Raw genomic sequence first — 23,009 nt, forward strand, 5'->3', positions numbered from 1 at the left:
TTTTCCTTACGAAGTTTCAGTGCCCCCCCCCACCCCGCCCCACTGTACAGTGACCGAAAACCAGAACGCAATGCAAATTTTTTTACTTCATGTTCACAACCATGTTTCACAATACAAAGTCTTTCCCATGGACAAAGCACATTGTGATTAAGACATACACTTATGCCTCAAGGATCTTCACTACATAGCTTCAACCAGACCACACCAGTAATTTTCAAAGAAGGTTGTATTTTGAAAACCAGCTCAACGGATCCTGCACCCTTTAAGTCTTCCATCATCTTCTGAATGGTCTGTTTTGAAGTACCAACAAAGGCCTAAGCAGTGCTGAGCTTCCTTTCTAAAGGAACTATAACCGTTGGGTGGCTTGTGGAGTATAAATGTAGATGTAGATTGTGAAATTCCTGTCTCAAGGTACAAAACTGTGAATCGACCATAAAAACTTTTTATGTATTTCTGTGAAGTACTTGCAGCTGACCAGTTAGAAATAAAGCATTAAAACTCTCCAGTTATTGTTCTGCCCGATACAGTGGTCAGACTATACAATCAGTTTGTGTTCCATACCTTCCTCAAGTGTCAGAAATTTAAGCAGACAGGAAACTATTTTGGCTGAATCTCTCCATGCGGTGGATTCATCCCACAAACTTACCATGTTGTTTCCAGTACCGACATCATGAGCTGTGAAATTATATGACAACAGTAGTCTCTGGCAGAATATCTTGGAATGCGTCAATATAGGACAAAGTAAAACCTGTTGTAGGTCAGCACATATAACATGTGTATTGTTGTTGATTTTAGCCAAATCTGTATCATTTTTTAGCACTTTGTATGCTTGGTCTGCTTTTGCGTGACACAACTGACTCTCAACTTCGATGTTGTGCATTTCTATTTCATCTGAAGCTGCGATCATAAACAATCAATACATTCTGTGCAGAGGTGGAGATTGGGGTACAAACATTCTTTGGAGGATTTATTCCTGCTGTAATGGTTCATTTGCTTCGGGAAACATGAAATGTGTTCCCGAATCAGAGCTCTGTCATCACTTGATATGGAAACTGACCTACTAAAATGTTTTCCTCAGCTGACTTTAGGAGTGGTAATTCCACCTTTCAGTTTATGTTGAAGAGTCTGTATTTGTTGATGGGTGATTCAGAATATGTGAAGCAATGTTTTTTGACCCATTTCTTCTGACTGGGCTCTGTATTTGAAAATAACTTGTTTCCGTGAAGTATCGTCTGTCTTACCTTCCTTTCATCTGGCTGGGACGCCTATTTTCCAAGGAGTTTATCAAGCAAATGGACTGCTCATCACATGTCAAGGCATGATATTCTTCGTACAGCTTTAACGTAATTTCCAGATTTATGTCCTTGCCTCCTTCTTTTGAACACACTTCTAAATAGCATACATGATCCTGAATCATTAAGTCAATATTACTACCTAATATTCAACTGAATTTATCATATTTCACATTCTCTTTTAATAATATAGCAGTGCTCGGAGTGTGTATTATATTTTTTCATCGATGATAACAACGGAACTTTAGTTAATTTCATTCACGTCACATGTTTTTACAGTAATGTTTTCAGAAAGTGGCACATAATGTAGAGCAATGTACTCTACATGGCACATATGCCACTGTTCGGGACACATGTGCTACTTTATAGACATACACCTTTTTACAAAACTTCTTCCATTCACTTGCGTTGGAAGGTGCTTTGCAGGAACTACCTTTCCCTTTCATAACTTTTGTTCCAATCCAGCATCACAAAGTCTTTTTCTCTTATAATGACCTGCCAACTGCTGAAGTTACGTTTTCCTTCACCACGTGTTATTTGCACATTCAAATAACTTGCAGTAGACATCATCTTGCTACACTCTGCCATTCTTGTAACATACAGCATTGTTCATCGAGAGGTGCAAAAACTGCATCTCTCCAATCAGTGTCTAGTGCTGCCCTCGGATGGTAAACAGATTAACTATTGCAGCAGGTGACGCAGATTGCCGTATACAACATTACTTTATGCAACTCTACAAAATGTCTAAATGTGCTGTACAGCGTTATTCATGCACACGCTTCAATTAATGATTAGTTTCTCTATGTTTGAATGGTGCTCATTAATTTATAACCTTTCTATAATTAAAAAAACTTAAGCTTACATAATACATGCATTTTTTTGTGCAACAAACAGAGAAATCAGGTTATCTCTTCATCGTTTGTATCAACAGTACAGCACTTGCTTATTACAAGCCATTTCTTTCCCCGCCCTCCTCGTTGGTTTTTTTACGTTTCATCTGCTCAATTTAATGATTAGTTTTTAAGGTAACTTTTCATCATTTTTTTTTATTAAACGGTAATGTAAGATAGTTTATATAAAATTTCTGATTTTTGCATTTCTTCCAAAAATAAAACATGACACTTAGGTAGGCACCTATTTTTTTTGTTTTCCTCCAAGTATGGCTATTTCTCTGTGCTGCCTGCTGGACCCTAGTTTGCTTCCTTTGTGTCATCAGGAAAAGGGGAACGGGGTGCTTCTCCATTTGAAAAATTGTAGAATAGTATAAAATCATATTTACTTTTCACATAAAAAAATATTGTTCACAGGTACACTTTGTTACTTTCAAATTAATTAGTACTACCGTATTGCTCCATTGGCTTTAATAATACAACCTATGAACCTACTATTTACTAATAGTGTGAAGCAAATATGATGAGAATATCAGGCATTCTTTTAAAAATATTCTTCGATTAAGTGACTTTTCTTTTGCCCTGAGACCTTATGGGTACACTCAGACACACCTGAAGTATACATAGCCCCCCTCCCTTTTCTCTTTAAGGAAGTGTTCCATTACCTTGACATCTGTCTCAATCAAACAATTTATAACTTTTACTTTAGTAACTGAGTGTGCAGCATTGACAAAATCTTTATTCGCAGGCCACTGTCACTGTCACTGAAATCAAATCTATTTAAAGGTATTCTAATTTTATTAGAAACAAATTGTTCAGTACCATTACTCATAATTTTTGGTATTTCATCGATTTCTACTTGAATACCTGTGTATTTCCGTCTGTTGGTTTAGCTTCACGATTTGGTGTAGATTTCATCTTTGCTTTAGAAGACTTATGTGACAGAATAAGGAACAGGGACCATAAATGACTTTTTCAGTTTTTATAAAGCCACACTTGAGACATCACCATTGACGACACTACATGAGGTGCGTGAGAAATGTAATGAGACTGACAACACTGTGAGCGATCTGGCAACACGGTGTTGTTCTACTTGTGTAGACCAATGAAGTCATCCCTTCTAGACACCCAGTCCGAGTTACAGCTCTGTACAGCCATCACATGATTTCTCAGAGCTCCATCAGTGAAGTTGTGTTTTTGTTGTGTGTTACGAAAGAGGAACAGTGGAATTTTGAGCAATGTTATGCCATTTAGTTTTGTCTTAATCTGGGGGAATCCATGAGTGTGGCCTTGGAAAAGTTGAAAGAGGCCTATGGGAAACATTCCTTATCAAGAGCACAACTTTCTCACTGTCGCAAACCATTTTTGCAAGGCCAAGAACACGCTGAAGATGAACTTTGCTCAGAGAGATCTCCAACTTCAAAAACAGACAGAAACATCAAATATGTGCATGTTCTTGTGAGATTAAACTGACCTTTAACAATAAAAATGTTGTGTGACCTGTTAAATACCTTCACCATACATCAAATTTTGACTGAAGATTTGCACATGCAAACAATTAGTGCCAAAATGGTGCCAAAAACCTCTGAGCAGAAGGACACTCAAAGAAATGTGTGCACTCATTTTCTTGATAGAGCTGCTGATGACTACGAATGGTTCAGTCACATGATCACAGGTGACGAATCCTGGGTTTCTGAGTATGATCCCAAAACAAAGCAGCAAAATGAGGAGTGGAACACTGAGACCTCCCCTCAACTGAAAGAACCTCAAATCAAAGATCAAAACAATGCTGATTCGCTTTTTTGGCCTTAAATGTATCGTGTACAAAGAATTTGTTCCTCCATGACAAACTGTCAACCAAGTGTTTTAGAAAGGCTTGAAAGGCACAGGAAAAGGGTGAATCGATTGAGACCACAGACACAGCAGACATATGGATGCTGCACCACGGCAATGCCTAATGTCACATGACCACTTCCACCCTTCCACCATGGAATTTTTGACCTCAAAAGACATTTCTGTTATTCCACAGCACCCTTATTCACCTGATAATGAGTCCTTGTGACTTTTTTTCTTTTCCCAAATTGAAAAATGTCTCAGAAGGATGTCATTTTGGGACTCTGGAGAACATTCAAAAGAATGTGACCAATATGTTAAAGGCCTTACCAGTTGAAGCCTTTCAATGCTGCAAACAAGACTGGGAACAATGACTCTGCTAGTGCATAGGTGCCAGAGGGAACTACCTTGAAGAGGACAATACTTTTATTTGAAAAAAAAAAATCAGTCTCATTACTTTTCTCACCTCTGAAAGAATTCTGAAATTCAAAAATGTTGCTCTGGCTCCTGAAGTGGCGCAGAATCATGCTTCAACATACATAGTGGTAAGGAAAATACAAATAGAACAAACTGCTGTCTGTTCTTGTGGTCATAATTCAACTTCATCACAGAGCACAAATGTTTTCAATACACAAGTGACTTTTACTACCCGTCTTGAGTGATGGATCCTTTGATCCTTTTACAGGATGGAAAGATACTGCAGGAGATGGTTCTTCGAGAAGAAAGTTCACAATTAATTAAAAATCTATCAACAGAATCCTCTCATGTGCCTTATATCTACAAAGTAAATAGAAGGTACCTTTTTAAAAAAAAATTTCAATCATAATCCATGCATCTCCAACAATCATTATGCTGCTGTGACAGAAACTAACAATTTAACTAAAAAGTCATTCAGCATAAATTTCATGGAGAACTCTTCCACTCCTTTCCCGTCATAAGTAGTGGATATTTTCTCTTTTCTTTTCAAATATATTCATGAGTAAAATTTACATTTTAACTACATTAATACATAGTTAACTGAATTGTAGAATTTATATTCATTTCACTCTCATCTTATTTAATGGCTGCCTGTGCTCATTCAGGAATTCTCTTTCTAAAATAATTGATGATTGATTCCATCATGAACCTTGGGGCTCACTTCAACTGTTCGACTGTTGAGTGATCGAAACTGGTTGTTGTAAAGATCTTCAAAGCAATGACGTGTGATGTGTCATCTAGCAACATTCTGGGAAGAACGGAAAAAAAAGTATGTCTTGCTTCCTTTCACATATGAAGTTCCAACGATCTTACAGCATACTATAGTTGCCATTGCTACTAATACAAAGTTTCTGATTTTAGTGTGCAGTTTCTCAGCCCCTGTGTTGAAAGTCGTGATTTTTCAAAACAAATCTCCACTTCCCACACCATTAATATGGCACTTCGATGTGTAGTTAATTTTCACAGCCACAAATTGCAAAACAAAGCTGTTAATGTTTGATACATGACAGTTTACTTCCAGTTATTTCATCCTGGTAATGACATCGCAAATATATATCATATTCTATAAATGAAGGCATTGTACTTGCTACAACTACAAGATTCCCTCAAAAGTGAATGACAACTGGGGTGGTCCATACCGGTTCATAAAGAGGTTCCATAACCTATACTTCTGTTCAGCCTGCTCTGGCCTCTCTGAGCATGGTTTGCAGTGACTGTGATGTTTTCTGAGAATTTCTACTACTCCAACCCCACTTCAGTTGGCCTCCATTCCATTTAGAAATGAGCGGTGCAAAATCAAAATAGCATGCTCAATTAGATAAAAAAGGCATGATGAGCAAGTAGAAATGAACAGTTCCCAAGCAGGAACAATCACACCAGTGAATGAATTATCAAAGATGAATGAGTTTGCCCATTTCTAGCCTCTTTCAAAAATAAAGCATTTACAATTTAAAAAACAGGCTTGACACATCATAATATGTGAGATGGAAAGTGGAAAGGAACCTCTTGCCTGGGAGGTAAAATTTTCAGTACGAGCAAAAATGTTTTATAATGTCTAAAATATATATTTACCGTAAAGATGACACATTAAGTTGCGGACAGGGCAATTAAAAGACACTTACACCCAAGTTGTTGGCCACAGCCTTCGTCAGAACAAGAAAGCGAAACACATTCCATTCATTCACACAAGCAAGCACACATGACCGCCAACTCTGGCAGCATGGACCACAATAAAATCTGGTCTGAACTGCCGGAGTTGGCGGTCATGTGTGCATGAGGTGTTCACGATGACTCTGGGCACTATGCGACTTAACTTCTAAGGTCATCAGTTGCCTAGAACTTAGAACTAATTAAACCTAACTAACCTAAGGACATCACACACATCCATGCCAGAGGCAGGATTCGAACCTGCGACCGTAGTGGCTCCAGACTGTAGCGCCTAGAATCACACAGCCACTTCGGCGGGCGCATGAGGTGTGAATGAATTGTGTGTTTCTCTTTCTTGTTCTGATGAAGGCTGTGGCTGAAAGCTTCTGTGTAGTGTCTTTTAAATGTGTCTGTCTGCAACTTAACTGTCATCTGTATGGTAAGTAGCAATCTATCTTTTCCTCCATTGTCAATATTATTGGCGTTTGCATAGTTTAAAATATATATTTTCTTTTTTTGTTTACTGTAGCAATTTACTTCATTGTGTATTGAATTGCACATTGTTTGAATCCAGTAGGAATCAATAACGTCATTTAAAGCAACTGATGTCAGTCTTCTGAAAAAGAACCCCTTGTTATTATGTGGAAATAACATTGGCCTAACAAGAGGCATCTTTCCTAAATATCACAGCTGTGTATGTAATGTTTCACAAAAAGTATCTCCTAAATTTTGTAGTCATTTTAAGAGTTCCGAGTAGGTTTGTACAAAAGAAGAATATTCTGTAAATACAATATTGCCAAACAAGAGAAGTAGTCCCTTTTTATATGCGAGTTATAAATGTTACCAATCTGTAGCTAAAAAAAAAGTAAGTAAATAAATAAATGTGGAAGGTACACTAATTTTTCTCAATTTGGGGGCAATTTATTTGGTTTTAAATTTTTGTGCATTATAATGTGCTACAGGCCAAAAGGGGTTAACCACTTAATGTGTAATGTTAACTTAAAGAAGTCTTTACCATTTGACAAAAGATATTTGAACGGTAATATATATGCAGAATTAGATTCTTAAATGTGACAAATTAAACAATGGTAATAAAGTGAAACTTTAAAACACATTATATTAAAACACCAATATTCAACCTGCCACAACTTACTCAAATTTAAAGACACTAATAGCTCAGAATTTATTGCTGAACCTAAATCAAACCTCAAAATCAAAAATTTTCAACAAGAGTTCCTTTTTCACTCCCCATCTCACATATTTTTAAATACACACTGCACATTGCACTAGTCACATTTTGGTTAAAATGAAGTACAAGTCTCATGGAAATGAAAAGGATGCCCTTGTCATTATATAAAGCATAGTTAGTTAAAATATGTGGCACCAAAAACTGTACATTGTAAGCACTGAAAACCAGTGGGACCTCTTGCTGCTGGAAGTAATGCACTTTACAGGCAGAGTTCCACACTGTCTTTTTAGGATTATGCCCGTCCATCTGCGTAGCTGGTAGGATATTCTTTAGCGCTAAACATTTTGTACCACCATCTGCTCAATTTCCCATTGGCACATGATATTCTTCCTCAAAAGTGAAATGACCGCATGTGAGGCTATGGCATATTTTGTCACTGTGAGTGATTTGGATACCTCTTTGGCCAGTGTTTTTGCTTCTCCATTTCTCCTAGATTCCCCTATGCAACAACTGGCAAAATAGAGTTTTCCTCCACAGCCATCATAAGAGTGTCACACATCTACATCTAGATGGATACTCTGCAAATCACATTTAAGTGCCTGGCAGAGGGTTCATCGAACCACCTTCATAATTCTCTATTATTCCAATCTCGTATAACGCGCGGAAAGAATGAACACCTATATCTTTCTGTACGAGTTCTGATTTCCCTTATTTTATCTTGGTGATCGTTCCTCCCTATGTAGGTCAGTGGCAACAAAATATTTTCGCATTCGGAGGAGAAAGTTTGTGATTGGAATTTCGTGAGAAGATTCCGGCGCAACGAAAAATGCCTTTCTTTTACTGATGTCCAGCCCAAATCCTGTATCATTTCTGTGACACTCTCTCCCATATTTCATGATAATACAAAACGTGCTGCCTTTCTTTGAACTTTTTCGATGTACTCCGTCAGTCCTACCTGGTAAGGATCCCACACCGCACAGCAGTATTCTAAAAGAGGATGGACAAGCATAGTGTAAGCAGTCTCCTTAGTAGATCTGTTACATTTTCTAAGTGTCCTGCCAATAAAACGCAGTCTTTGGTTAGACTTCCCCACAAAATTTTCTATGTGTTCCTTCAAATTTAAGTCGTTTGTAATTGTAATACCTAGGTATTTAGTTGAATTTACAGCTTTTAGATTAGACTGATTTATCATGTAACCAAAGTTTAACGAGTTCCTTTTAGCACTCATGTGGATGACCTCACGCTTTTCATTATTTAGAGTCAACTGCCACTTTTCGCACCATTCAGATATCTTTTCTAAATCGTTTCGCAGTTTTTTTTTTTTTTTCCTTCTGATGACTATTAGTCGATAAATGACAGTGTCACCTGCAAACAACCGAAGAGGGCTGCTCAGATTGTCTCCAAAAACCCTTATGTTGGTAAGGAAGAGCAAAGGGCCCATAACACTATCTTGGGGAATGCCAGAAATCACTTCTGTTTTACTCGATGACTTTCCGTCAATTACTATGAACTGTGACCTATCTGACAGGAAATCACAAATCCAGTTACATAACTGGGACGATATTCCATAAGCACGCAATTTCACTATGAGCAGCTTGTGGGGTAGTGTCAAAAGCCTTCCAGAAATCCAGAAATACGGAATCGATCTGAAATCCCTTGTCAACAGCACTCAACACTTCATGTGAATAAAGACCTAGTTGTGTTTCACAGGAATGATGTTTCCTAAACCCATGTTGACTGTGTCTCAATAGACCATTTTCTTCGAGGTAATTCATAATGTTAGAACACAATATATGTTCTAAAATCCTGCTGCATATCGACATTAACGATATGGGCCTGTAATTTGGTGGAGTACTCCTACTACCTGTCTTGAATATTTGTGTGACCTGTGCAACTTTCCAATCTCTGGGTACGGATCTTTCGTTGAGCGAATGATAGTATATGATTGTTAAGTACGGAGCTAATGCAGCAGCATACTTCAAAAGGAACCTAATTAGTATACAGTCTGGACCAGATGACTTGCTTTTATTAAGTGATTTAAGTTGCTTCACTACTCCAAGGATACTTACTTCTACGTTACTCACGTTGACAGCTGTTCTCGATTCAAATTCTGGAATGTTTACTTCGTGTTCTTATGTGAGGGCATTTCGGAAGGCTGTGTTTAGTAACTCTGCTTTTGCAGCACTGTCTTCGATAGTACCTCCATTGCTATCATGCAGAGAAGGCATTGATTGTTTCATGCCACTAACATACTTCACATACGATCAGAATCTCTTTGGATTTTCTGCCAGGTTTCGAGACAAAGTTTTGTTGTGGAAATTGTTGTAGGCATCTCACATAGAAGTCCACACTAAACTTCGAGCTTCTGTAAAAGATCGCCAATCTTGGGGATTTTGCGTCTCTTTAAATTTGGCATGTTTGTTTCGTTGTTTCTGCAACAGTGTTCTAACCCTTTTTGTCTACCAAGGAGGATCAGCTTCTTATATAACAGTGTCTTTAGAATTGATTACCTCTTTGCACTGAAAAATGTTCTCTCCGCTAGGAGACAAACCCCAATGACTTGACTGCCAAAAACAACTGAACATCTGGTAGCATCTCCTGTTTAGACTCATCAGTGTTAAATACAGCAGTCATGGTGCCCACCAAATGTAATGTGAAATACTAGTTTTAAATGATAATTATGAGAATTATTGTCACTTAAGAGAAAGCAGTTGCAATATTGTTCTTTAGTTGGTGAGTGGCAGTTGTACGTAGCAAGTTAAGAGAGGTACTGGTAAGACATGAACTGTACACGTGTAGAACAGATGCATATCCACACAAAATGGAAGTACATTTTATTACTAATGAAGATGGAACTCTGAGATGTATTAACACTGTTGCTACAATGGACAAACATATAAAGGTTGATGAGTTTTCTAACAATGAACTGAATTTGCTAATGGAAATCACTGCAAAAAATTCAGCCCACCTGAATTTTGTAAACTGTAAACTATGGAAATGCTCTGAAATTAGACTGGCAGACACAACATATCTGATGATTTGGACTGTGAACATTGTAGTTAAAACTGTGTAAATTAACACCCATGGTCATTTTATTTCCATGGGCATCAGGCCATGGATAAGGCATGTTTCTTACAAATTATTTTTTATTTTGCCACATATCTTGTATTGTGACAATTTCCAAAGAAGGTATCAAATCCATCACATACCTATATTATCCGCATGACGAACTATTAAACACAGAGTGAGCTTGTGTTCCTTACTGTGTAAGTGGCTTTGTATAGGCATGCTTGTAAGTTAATTTCTACAGCAAACTGATCATTCAATTTTTTAGCTGCAAAAGAGAAACAGTGGCTGACACCAATAGTTTTTTTTTTTAAGTAATCTGTACATTAACTGCTAAGTTGCTGAAAACCTTTAAGATTAAAGGCTGAACACTAATACAACTGACATATTTAGAATTTCTCAGAACTTACTGTTGTCATAAAATATCACTAAGCTTAAGTGGGTTTGCCTGAAAATTCACCACTGTGTTAATACTATATACAATAAAAAACAAATATAAATTTATAATCTTTGGTTCAGTTTTGTCTTCTGATATTCCTAAAAAAAAAAAAAAGCAATTGTGCAAATCTTTAACTGTTACTATCAAACAAGTTTTTCTAAATTTGTACATACCTGACTAGATTCATCATCACTTGACTGCAAGGGGAAGCGAAATACTTTAAAATTTGGTGACTTTGGCCAGGACACTGGTGGAGGGCTACGTATCATGTGTTCATGAATTTCTGGCAATGTTAGAGGATCTACATCCAAGTCTGCTGGAAACTCCTAAAAAAATGTGATATTAAAATAAAAAGTAATAGAGATAGGCACAGAGTCTCATAAAGACACAAGACTCACAACTTTATGGCTGGTTTCTGCTTGTCTCTGACTTACCTGTGACATTAAGTTAGCATCATCAGATTCTGATTCTTCTACACTATCCACCAAACTTTCTCTGCTGGCAAGTACCTAAAGCGGAGGAATAAGTGTTAAACACATAACCTGTGAAATTATCCACAACTCAAACTTAAGTGGAAAACAGGCACCACCATAAACTATTTGAGTTTTCACTACTGAAATGATCACTTACAATCTTTGTGCTTATAAATATGTACAGCATCTTTAAAATCAACTCACAATCATAATTCAGTGTTAGACGAAGTACATGAGAAACTGAGCCACCACTTAACTACTACTTTCCACAGTATTTTCACATAGTAAACTTCAATTTCAATATTTATAGTGCCATGAAAAATTGAATAACATGAATTATATAACTACAATATGTACAGGATAATATAGGCACCGAGTGGCAGACAGGCACAAGAAAAACAACTGCTAAAATAGTAAACCTTTCAGATGAAGTCCTTCCTCTGTCGTGGAAACACACACACACACACACACACACACACACACACACACACAGAGAGAGAGAGAGAGAGAGAGAGAGAGAGAGAGAGAGAGAGAAGCACAACTCACATACACGTGACCACCATTTCAGGACGCTAGAGCCTGACTGCGACTGCATCTGACATAGCAGCAATCAGGGGTGATGCGAGTATGAAGGAGGCATGAGGCCTGGAGGAGGGATAGCAGGGTACAGGTGGAAGATGCCCATGCTATCCAGTAGTGTGTGCAGGGACTTGGTGGGAACAGGACAAATCTGTTATGTACAGTGTCACAAAGCTGTGTCGAGCAGGGGAGGTGTGGCAGGTAGTGTCAAAGGGGAAAAGGCTTGCAGGTGCAGTGGCAGGATAGGCATGGGTAGAACTGGAGTGGGAGAAAGGAAAAGGGGTAGGTAGGTGTGAGACAGGGCTAGCAAAGATTTAGGCCAGGGGAGTTACAGAAATGGAGGATATTTTGTAGGGAGAGTTCCCACCTGTGCAATTCAGAAAAGCTGGAGTTGGCAGGTTGGAAGGGAGAATCCACATGGCATAAGCTGTGAAGCAGTCATTAAAGCGAAGCATATCATATTGGGTGGCATGTACAGCAACTGGGTGGCCCAACTGTCTCTTGACTGGAGTTTAATGAGGTAGTAGGTGCCAGTGACAGCAGGAATGGAGTAGGTGGTAATGGGGGGGGGGGGGGGGGGTATAGTACAGGTCTTGCATATAAGTCTCTTGCAAAGAGCAGGAATATGGGCCATGAGGTGAGGGGGTTGGGAACAGGGCTGGAGCAGTTGTTACACCATCCTGGACTTTCCATCGTTTTGAAGTATGTAATTATTTATTTAAAACTGCATACTAACTCCCTCACAAATATGACAAAGAAGATATTACCAAACTTCCTGGCAGATTAAAACTGTGTGCCGGACTGACTCGAACTTGCGACCTTCGCATTTCACAGGTAAGTGCTCTACAGACTGAGCTACCCAAAAACAACTCGCAACCCATCTTCACAACTTTATTTCTGCCAGTGAACTGGAAACATCTCCCAGGTTGTGGCCACAATATCCTTTCTTGCAGGAGTGCTAGTCCAGCATGTTTCACAGGAGAACTTCTGTGAAGTTTGGAAGGTAGGAGATGAGGAGACGAGGTACTGGAAGAAATTAACCTGTGACAATGGGTCGTGGTTGTGCTTGTCAGTCAGTAGAGCACTTGCTTGCTTAAGGCAACAGTTTTGCATTTGTGCCTCACAGCAGAGTGAAAATTTCCCTACAGAAGCATCTTCCAGGCTGTGGCTAAGCCACGTCTCCACAACATCCTTTCTTCCAGGAGCGCTACTTTTGCAAGGTTTGCAGGAGAGCATGTGTGAAGTCTGGAAAGCAGAAGATGCAGTATTGGCAGAATTAAAGCTGTGAAGGTGGGTCATGAGTTGTGCTTGAGTAGCTAAGTTGGTAGAGCACTTGCCCGCGAAAGGCAAAGATCCCAAGTTTGAGTCTCAGTCTGACACATAGTTTCAATTTGCCAAAAATTTTCATATCAGCATACACTCTGCTGCAGAGTGAAAACCTGATTCTGAAGACATCTCTATCATTTCCACACGAAGTGCTACACTTGTCAAATGGCCTCTACTACCAATAGAGGAACATGAGCCATCACAGCTGTATTGTATGACAGGTGAACCACTTACTCCACAACAAAAGCTTGTGTTTTCTCTGTAGGCTATAGTGAACTTTTAAATAATAGCATGTTTCAAGAAAAACAATACAGAATCAACATATATGTTTTGATTCAAACGGAAGATGGAGGGGCAGCTGCTGCAGGATATGGGGAGGGGATGGGTTCAATAGTATAATCATCAAGTACACCAAAGCTAACACATCTACACCCACTGAGAATGCAGACCAAGCTATAGGCTGTAATTCGCTCAAGAAGTATCATATTTGACTTCCTACTCTCTGAACAGATCCCTTTTCATCCTTGGCCCTCCTCAATGTCACAACATGTGGGTCATTCTTAAGCTGGAGTTTGGGTGAACCACCCTCTTTTCCAACTTTCTCCAGTCTGTACCCTCTTTCTTTCCTGACGAAGGAACTAATAGTTAAGGAGGTTAGGTACAGATTTTTTATGTGTTTATCAGCAGTATGTATTTCACCTCCTAAAAGGACGTTCTGGCCACCCATTCTGTATCTTTGCAAAAAAGATGGTACCTTGTCATTTATATAACAACGTGACTGTCAGAGGCAGAAAACAGACAAGCTTTTCTGATTTACAGGTCAAACCAACAGCCTTAACACAGTCACATTTTGCATAATAAATGCATCTAACTGATACATTACGTAAAGTGACTTTCCAAACAGGTATTTACCGTAAAAATGGCTGAACAATATTTTCCAAGTAACATGCAGTCACAGAAGTAAAACTGTGAGTCGCACAGAAATACAGAAATTAATGTTTGTACTTTTTAAATGAATCTCATAGTATACTAAAATGGCATGAAAAAAGGCAACTCATCTCATAAAGGATTTAGCATCACACAAGAACATAAACAAGTCTTGAAGTCCCACACCGTCCCTCCTTATTTGTACATTTCACCTCTTCATCACTCTCACCACTCTCATTTCTTCTTAGAGGGAGCATAGTAACTACTCACAAGGATATGTCTGAGGAGGTTGATGTCATTCAACTTTGCAAGGTTTTAGAAAGGGGGGGGGGGGGAGGGAGGATGAGACTGACCCAATTGTTATGAGAAGGACCTAGCTATTAAAGAAATTTTAGGTTACACTGGATTTCCGGAAAGGGACCCTTCCAACAACTCTTCTGGACCTTTTGTCTTTTTGTCTGCAGCGAAGGTGTCCAGGACAGTAACTCATTTGAGGCCCACTGTAAGTTCACTATTTAGCATAAATCCACGTGGAAATAAAAATAATTGATATGCTATGGATGCCAAGTATCAATTCAAGAAACTGTGTCATTCCATACAAGCAGAATTGTCAGTAAGCAAATGACAGATTAACATCTATCATAATACCATCATACCTGTCCTTTTTGTTCCTTCCTCCAGTTTGGGATATACAGAGTATATCATAAAAAACTGGTATGGGTTAAAGAACACAACAGAAACAGAACATTCTAGTGAATATTGGTCTGAAAAAAAAATCGTTTGTGAGATAACTGCAAATCCATGGTTACAAAGTATCATGTACTTCAATATGAAGTACTGTCCTAGTTCACAAGCTCATATTTGAAATGAACGCTTTCAATTAAGTTCTCATCTTACTGGGAGGGGAATCCACACTGGTACAAAGTACTAAAACATGACATTCACACTAATTCATACATCTAGTATTCATTTAATGTTATAAAGCAACTTAAATTGGAATATAAAACTAATTCTCACCTGTAAGAAAGGATTATCTTGTCGCGAGAGCCTGAGGGCAGCCATGTCTTGGTCTATATCCCTTGTACGACCAGGGGTAAGAGTGATTGTGGAAACAGTTGGTGAAGAGGGGCAGCATGTTGTTTGTACCATGACATCCACAGCATTTACAGAGAGGGTTGATGGTACTCTTGGTACATAGTTAGTATTTTTGTACTTTGGGGAAGTTGCTGAAATAAAAACAATTGTGACAAAATATTTTTTTACAAATTATATTTTATTTTACAGATAATAGCATGCGCATATGCATTCCTGCACCTCCCCCCCTCCCCCACATACACACACAAAACATGATAAAAATGATAAATTATAATGATGATAGGGGAATCATTAAAACTGATATTTATTAGCACTTCAGTAATTACTGAGGGAGCAAGCTGTTGTGTGCCTGCACCCCCCCTCCCCCCCCCCCCCCTCTCCCCATACACACCCAAAATATGATAAAAATAATAAATTATAATGATGATAAGACAAATACTAAAACTGATATTTATTAACACTACAGTAATTACTGAGGGAGCAAGCTGTTTTCAGTAGGAACAATCTCCAGTGAAGACATCACCGATAGTGTAGTTCTGGTCTACAGAACGGAATGAATTTGCACTTCTAGGCTTGCCTCCCTCTGCAACAGACACGAATCCCATCCAGTATGTGGGGGTGGCGACAAGACTGTTTATTGGTCGCAGGAGGATTAATGGACCAAACTGTAAGGTCATAAGGACCTCATCTCAGAACAAGTTTGAAGAGAACAGTGTCACTAACTGTAAATAAGGTGGCTAGGGTCATGAGTCATGCTTGGGTCGCTCAGTCGGTAGAGCATTTTCCCATGAAAGGCAAATGTCTGTGGTTCAAGTACCACTCCAGCATGAGACGATAAGGTATTTTACCATGGTATGTACAGAAATAGTAGGGTAGTGCCCAGACCACTGCCAAAGCTAAGAGTTAAAAGCAATTACAGGAAATATCAAAATGAGTGCAATAACATGATGGTTTATGACTCATGTCTGACCTTCAGCCAACTTTTGATGTTCATAAGAAAGTGATATCACAAAAGTACACTTCTAACCAGCTAAATGGAAAATAAATGTGAGTAGAAGGGGGTAAAAATCTGAGTTTTGAAAGATGTAGAGTTTGGCAGCTAGAGAAATAGCTCTTTGGTTTGATACAAAAAATGAATTGTGCATATAGCATTTTCGGTCAGGAGTCCCTTCTGCAGAGAGTGGCCACCGGTGACCTGTGCATCAATGATGATGAAATAATGATGAGGACACAACACACACACGCAGTACTGAGTGAAGAAAAGCACCAACCTGGCTGGGAATTGAAATCAGATACCATTGATTGAGCATCAGCAATGCTAACTCCAAGCTGCTGCCTTTTGGTTGAACAGAGACAGGAATGATGGATTTGGTAGTATACTTCATTCAACATAAAAATAAACCTAATGTAAACATTACATTATGTATTCTTCCGTGTTTGCTGGAATCTGGTTGGAATTCATTTCACATGGAGCAGAAGCCAAGCTGCCTCGAATACAGTCAAGTACAATAATGACTATACGTTTTCGTTGTGCATACATCAACTCAACAATAATAGTGAGCAACAGCTTTACCGGTGCATATAACTTGGACAGCACTGGTCAGGCAAGTGATCCAGCTAACCTGCAGTGATGTGAGCAGTTAAAGTAAAGACATAAAAAGAGATGAACAGAGAACAGTATAGCTTTAAATGTCATTTAATATTTAAAAAGAAGGAAATAATATGTGGTAAAACTCAGTGATATGCTTCTTAGGTGACCGGACAGAAAACATAACATGCTTTCGATGTTAGCTAACACATTATTGTCATTAAAAACAAGAGTAATGAAAATTCCTGACTTAAACAAGAATAATTTTTCTGCATGAGCTATGCGTGGCGTAAAAGAGCACTGCTGGGATTTCACCATGTAGTTAAATATTGAAGTCACTCAAAGTATTGAAGTCAATCGTCTGGTGATCTCTGAACTCCTTCCATATCGGACTCTGAGAAATACATTTCTGTACCACTATTTTGATAACGAGGCAACAAAATCCCAAGCCACAAAAAAAATCCACAATTCCTCCTGCTCTTTTATGACATGTTGTTCTACATTTCGGCATCATTCGGCAGTGATGTGTCACAAAGCTTCGTGCATTAGTTCCAGTAACTACTTCCAAGAGCGGAACACCACCAGTGTATGGGAGACACGGCTGCTGACCAATCATCGCATTTGTGTTTGTTTATGTCAGGTTTATTCTTATGAGCAAAATATAAATGTAGAGATTCTGGATGAAATAAATGAAGATATCCTCGTTACAGTCACAGATCATAAAGATATCATCAACGAATCTTAACTATAAGAGGTTTCAGGTGCTGAGTGCATAAACAGGATTTATATAGGTGGCTCATCAACAAGTTAGATCCCATCGTGCCATGTAGGTGCCTATGGCTTTCCAAGAAGAAATAATTATGGATGAGAATGTGATTGGCAAAAAGGATTAGGGAAGCAGTACTGACTTTGGTTCCCTGAAGATGATAGGAAAGACAGCAAAGTGATGGACACTGATGAAGACTGTACAGTGACATAACATCCATAGTCACAAGCAAGTCTGTTGTTAATGGGACAGGAAATGTGGACATAGGAAGAGAGACTGCAGAAATTAGTTAGAGGCATTATCTAATGAAGGAAGTGGGTCTACTAACGATGTTGGGTTTCTGGAACATTGGAAGCAAGTGAAAGGTAATTGTATAAGCAGGTGAAGAGGGAGTCGATTAAGGCAAAAGATTATGAGACATATTTAATGTCCTGAAGATCTGCTCGAGGTCCTGTTGGTCTTCTGGGGCGGGATAATAGTGATGAACTTTCAAAGCAGACATATAGGAACACTGACAAATACCCTCATCCACAAACACACTGTGTTTCATTATCATCACAGTGGAGACTTTGTACATGGATGATAAGGAAGAACTAGTTTTAAGGTCATGAATAGCTGTTTATTCCATAAAGGTACTTTTAGATTCACTAGGAAGGAATCTGGGGAATGGAGATGAGGCCAGTTTGAAGATGACGCATTCTTGACAGGTTATTAGGGGCTGCCAGATAAAATGAGCAAAAGACCATGGTTGGAGGGAAGTTTATTTATTTATTTGGGCATCTGATGTTTTTAATTGATACACGTTCTATCATTACATACAGGCCTTTACATTTTGATTATGCAATAACAATTTTCAACACAATGTGACTATTTCCCTTACATTTGTTTACCAGCTTAAATTTTGATTTGCAGCTTGTTCGTTGTTTTTCACTGGTTATTATTCATATAGCCCTTTTCTATATAATGAGTAACTCCTTCATATGTACAGAGCTAGTGTTAGTTTTCTTCCAAATAAAATTATTGATTCAAAGTACGCAAAGTAAAACATTTTGAGGACTTATATCTTTACAGTTTGGGCTAACTTTGGTAGTGCAGAGCAGCCTGAATTAATTTTACTGTTTATACTGCTGATGTGCACTGTCTATATTGATTTATCATCAAGGTGAAGACCCAGAAATTTTGCACGTGGTGGTTGTTCAAGTACATGTTCCTTGATTTTTAACACTAACTCATTATCTTTTGGTCGAATATTTTTAAAGCTCATGATGTTTGTTTTTCTGTAATTTATTATCAGTTTATTATTTCGAAACTAATTTTCTAGTCCGCATAATTGCATAATACACTTACAACTTACAGTGTAGCTTCTTCTAGAACCATTCCCCTTAATTTAAATGCTTTTATCACCCACAAATAGTATTTATTTTTGTTTAATTTCCTCCTGTCTATCATTAACATATATCAAGTACAGCAGTGACCCTAGGAGCTACCGTGTGGCATGCAGTTATGGGTCATACCCATGTCTGAGTAGTATTTATTTCTTTCCTCATCTGTTATTTCTACTTTATGTTGCCTGTTCATTAAGTAGGATTTTAAAAGATTGAATGCATTGCCTCTCACCTCAAACACTGAAGCACCAAAGAAACTGGTATATGCATGCATAATAAAATACAGAGATATGTAAACAGGCAGAATATGGCACTGCAGTCGGCAACGCCTATATAAGACAAGTGTCTGACGCATTTGTTAGATTGGTTACCACTGCTACAACGGCAGGTTATCAAGATTTAAGTGAATTTGAATGTTGTTTTATAGTCGGCGCGTGAGCAATGGGACACAGCATCTCCGAGGCAGTGATGAAGTCGGGAGTTTCCCGTACAATTTCACGAGTGTACCATGAATATCAGGAATATGGTAAAACATCAAATCTCAAGACATCACTGCAGCTGGAAAAGATTCTGCAAGATGGGAGCAATGATGACAGAAGAGAATCATTCAACTTGACACAAGTGCAACCCTTCTGCAAATTGCTGCAGATGTCAAAGCTGGGCCATCAATAAGTGTCAGCATGCGAACCACTAAAAAAAAACCATCATTGATATGGGCTTCTGAGCTGAAGGCCCACTCATGTACCCTCGATGACTGCATGACACAAAGTTTTACGCCTCACCTGGGCCTGTCAACACCGACACTGGAATGTTGATGACTGGAAATATGTTGCCTGGTCCGACAAGTCGCGTTTCAAATTGTATCAAGCGGATGGTCATGTATGGGTATGAAAACAACCTCATGAATCCATAGACCCTGCATGTCATCAGGGGACTGTTCAAGCTGGTGGATGCTCTGTAATGGTGTGAGGCGTGTGCAGCTGGAGTGCTATGGGAGCCTTTTTAACATTTTAATGTTCGGATAATAAGTTGCCGTCTCTTTAATCTAAGAATAGATGATCAATGCAGCTAGACGCTATCTCTGTGTAATGTCTTGTCTGTACAGACGTGTATCTGTTGTCTTTAAGATCCCTTCACCTTCACACATAAGTCTATACAGTAAAGTAAGGCCCTCCCAGTTCTTGGCTGATCCGTGATAAGACAGGCGAAAGTATTATCTCTATTTTTATTCGCTCTCTCTCTTTCTCTCCTTTATCTATGTATAGTTTTTAATATAAGATTTCATTACGTGATATAGTGATAAAAGGATCAGCCAAATAGAATCTTTGGTGGAGTCCTTCGTCTTGGTAATCAGCGGCTGGCTTGCTGTAAGAGATCTTTACATTTATTATTACTGTTAAAACACTGCAGTCAGTCAGGAGAATCAATCGTTTGGACAATTTGTTCCTTTTACGAAAGATTGCAAATTCCAGATTTGTACGAAGCTTTTTTGGACGATTTAACAGACTCAGTGATTGCAGGCTCTCTTTGGCACAGCTGAAACTTCCCCACTAATTACAGGGCCAACGTGATCAACAAATGATTCAGAAAAAACTCATTCGTTCATTCACTCCAGAACAAAAAAGTAACAAACCTTATTTATGGAGGAAATCGTGTATTAAATCCATCTCCATTACATGTCCAGATCTCCGGTGATTCCACGCCTTAATTATTTTCCTTTTACAATCTCTTTCTCTTCAAAACAAACCGCTAGCGGCACAAATGTTAATTGGCTCGCTTTAGCGAGAAGAACAGCAGAATATGTATCTCTCAGAAACACGTCAATCCCTCAACAGATACTCCAGAAGCTGTCCTAGTTACCACTCTAACAACCATGGAGAATGCATATATGCATCTATATTATTTCAAAGAATATATGCACTAGAAAATACTTTGGCGTCGACAAGCTGTCACCGCATATATTATGAGAAAATCAGATATCAGATAACTTTTCCAAAGTGAATGAATGTGGATAATGTAGACTGGCAATGACAAGAAAAGCGTTTCTGAAGAAGAGAAATTTGTTAACATCGAGTATAGATTTAAGTGTCAGGAAGTTGTTTCTGAAAGTATTTGTATGGAATGTAGCCATGTATGGAAGTGAAACATGGACAATAAATAGTTTAGACAAGAAGAGAATAGAAGCTTTCGAAATGTGGTGCTACAGAAGAATGCTGAAGATTAGATGGGTAGATCACATAACTAATGAGGAGGTATTGAATAGGATTGGGGAGAAGAGAAGTTTGTGGCACAACTTGACTAGAAGAAGGGATCGGTTGGTAGGACATGTCCTGAGGCATCAAGGGATCACAAATTTAGCATTGGAGGGCAGCGTGGAGGGTAAAAATCGTAGAGGGAGACCAAGAGATGAATATACTAAGCAGATTCAGAAGGATGTAGGTTGCAGTAGGTACTGGGAGATGAAGGAGCTTGCACAGGGTACATTAGCATGGAGAGCTGCATCAAACCAGTCTCAGGACTGAAGACCACAACAACAATTATTTGGTGAAATCTGACAATGAAGCTTCAGACTTTGAAACCAGTTGTGCAATAAATAAGAATAAACCGGCCATTGAAGAGGATTTTTTATTCTAGTAATATGTTTCTCAGTTTCAGATATTTGCCTTATCAAATATTTAGTACAGTAAGCAAGATGAAATGGATGTGGGTTGCAGTTGTTATTCAGAGATGAAGAGGCTTCCACAGGGTAGACTAGTGTGGAGATGACGAAATAAATCTTGGGTGAACAGCCTGCTATGAGTGTGCATAGGACACAATATTTCGGGAACGTGGTCAATTGCCGAAATACTGTGTCCTATGCACACTCATACCAGGCTGTTCACTCAAGATTTATTTAGTCACAAAATTCGCCTGGAGAAATTGAAGAATCACATTAGTTTGGAGATGATGTCAAAAAGAGTTCTACTGACAGCTGGTAAAATTGTTGCTTTATTGATAAACACCCCCCCCCCCCCCCCTCACAAAGAACCATGGACCTTGCCGTTGGTGGGGAGACTTGCGTGTCTCAGCAATACAGATGGCCGTACCATAGGTGTAACACAACAGAGGGGTATCTGTTGAGAGGCCAGACAAACGTGTGGTTCCTGAAGAGGGGCAGCAGCCTTTTCAGTAGTTGCAGGGGCAACAGTCTGGATGATTGACTGATCTGGCCCTGTAACACTAACCAAAACGGCCTTGCTGTGCTAGTACTGTGAATGGCTGAAAGCAAGGGAAACTACAGCCGTAATTTTTCCTGAGAGCATGCAGCTTTACTGTATGGTTAAATTATGATGGCGTCCTCTTGGGTAAAATATTCCGGAGGTAAAATAGTCCCCCATTTGGATCTCCGAGCAGGGACTACTCAAGAGGATGTCGTTACCTGGAGAAAGAATACTGGGGTTCTACAGATCAGAGCGTGGAATGTCAGATCCCTTAATTGGGCAGGTAGGTTAGAAAATTTAAAAAGGGAAATGGATAGGTTAAAGTTAGATATAGTGGGAATTAGTGAAGCTCGATGGCAGGAGGAACAAGACTTTTGGTCAGGTGAATACAGGATTATAAATACAAAATCAAATAGGGGTAATGCAAGAGTAGGTTTAATAATGAATAAAAAAAAATAGGAGTGCAGGTAAGCTACTACAAACAGCATAGTGAACACATTACTGTGGCCAAGATAAGACACGTCTACCACAGTACTACAAGTTTATATGCCAACTAGCTCTGCAGATGATGAAGAAATTGATGAAATGTATGATGAGATAAAAGAAATTATTCAGGTAGTGAAGGGAGACGAAAATTTAATAGTCATGGGTGACTGGAATTCGACAGTAGGAAAAGGGAGAGAAGGAAACATAGTAGGTGAATATGGATTGGGGCTAAGAAATGAAAGAGGAAGCCATCTGGTAGAATTTTGCACAGAGCATTACTTAATCATAGCTAACACCTGGTTCAAGAATCTTGAAAGAAGGTTGTATACATGGAAGAATCATGGAGATACT

General features: G+C 38.8%; 1 protein-coding gene across 3 annotated transcripts in view; it reads right to left on the minus strand.

Annotated features, from left to right (window-relative positions):
* The window catches only part of LOC126482380 (uncharacterized), a 91,706-nt gene that overhangs the window by 40,369 nt on the left and 28,328 nt on the right, over positions 1-23,009 (minus strand). For all 3 annotated transcript variants that reach the window (XM_050106480.1, XM_050106479.1, XM_050106478.1), the window contains exons 3-5: positions 15,156-15,364; positions 11,268-11,342; positions 11,007-11,159 (exon numbers count right to left, since the gene is read on the minus strand). In XM_050106480.1, coding sequence (XP_049962437.1) covers positions 11,007-11,159; positions 11,268-11,342; positions 15,156-15,364 — 437 coding nt within the window. The remainder of the gene's footprint in view (positions 1-11,006; positions 11,160-11,267; positions 11,343-15,155; positions 15,365-23,009) is intronic.

This window comes from Schistocerca serialis, chromosome 5 (assembly GCF_023864345.2).
Source record: "Schistocerca serialis cubense isolate TAMUIC-IGC-003099 chromosome 5, iqSchSeri2.2, whole genome shotgun sequence".
Classification (NCBI taxonomy): Eukaryota; Metazoa; Arthropoda; class Insecta; order Orthoptera; family Acrididae; genus Schistocerca; species Schistocerca serialis.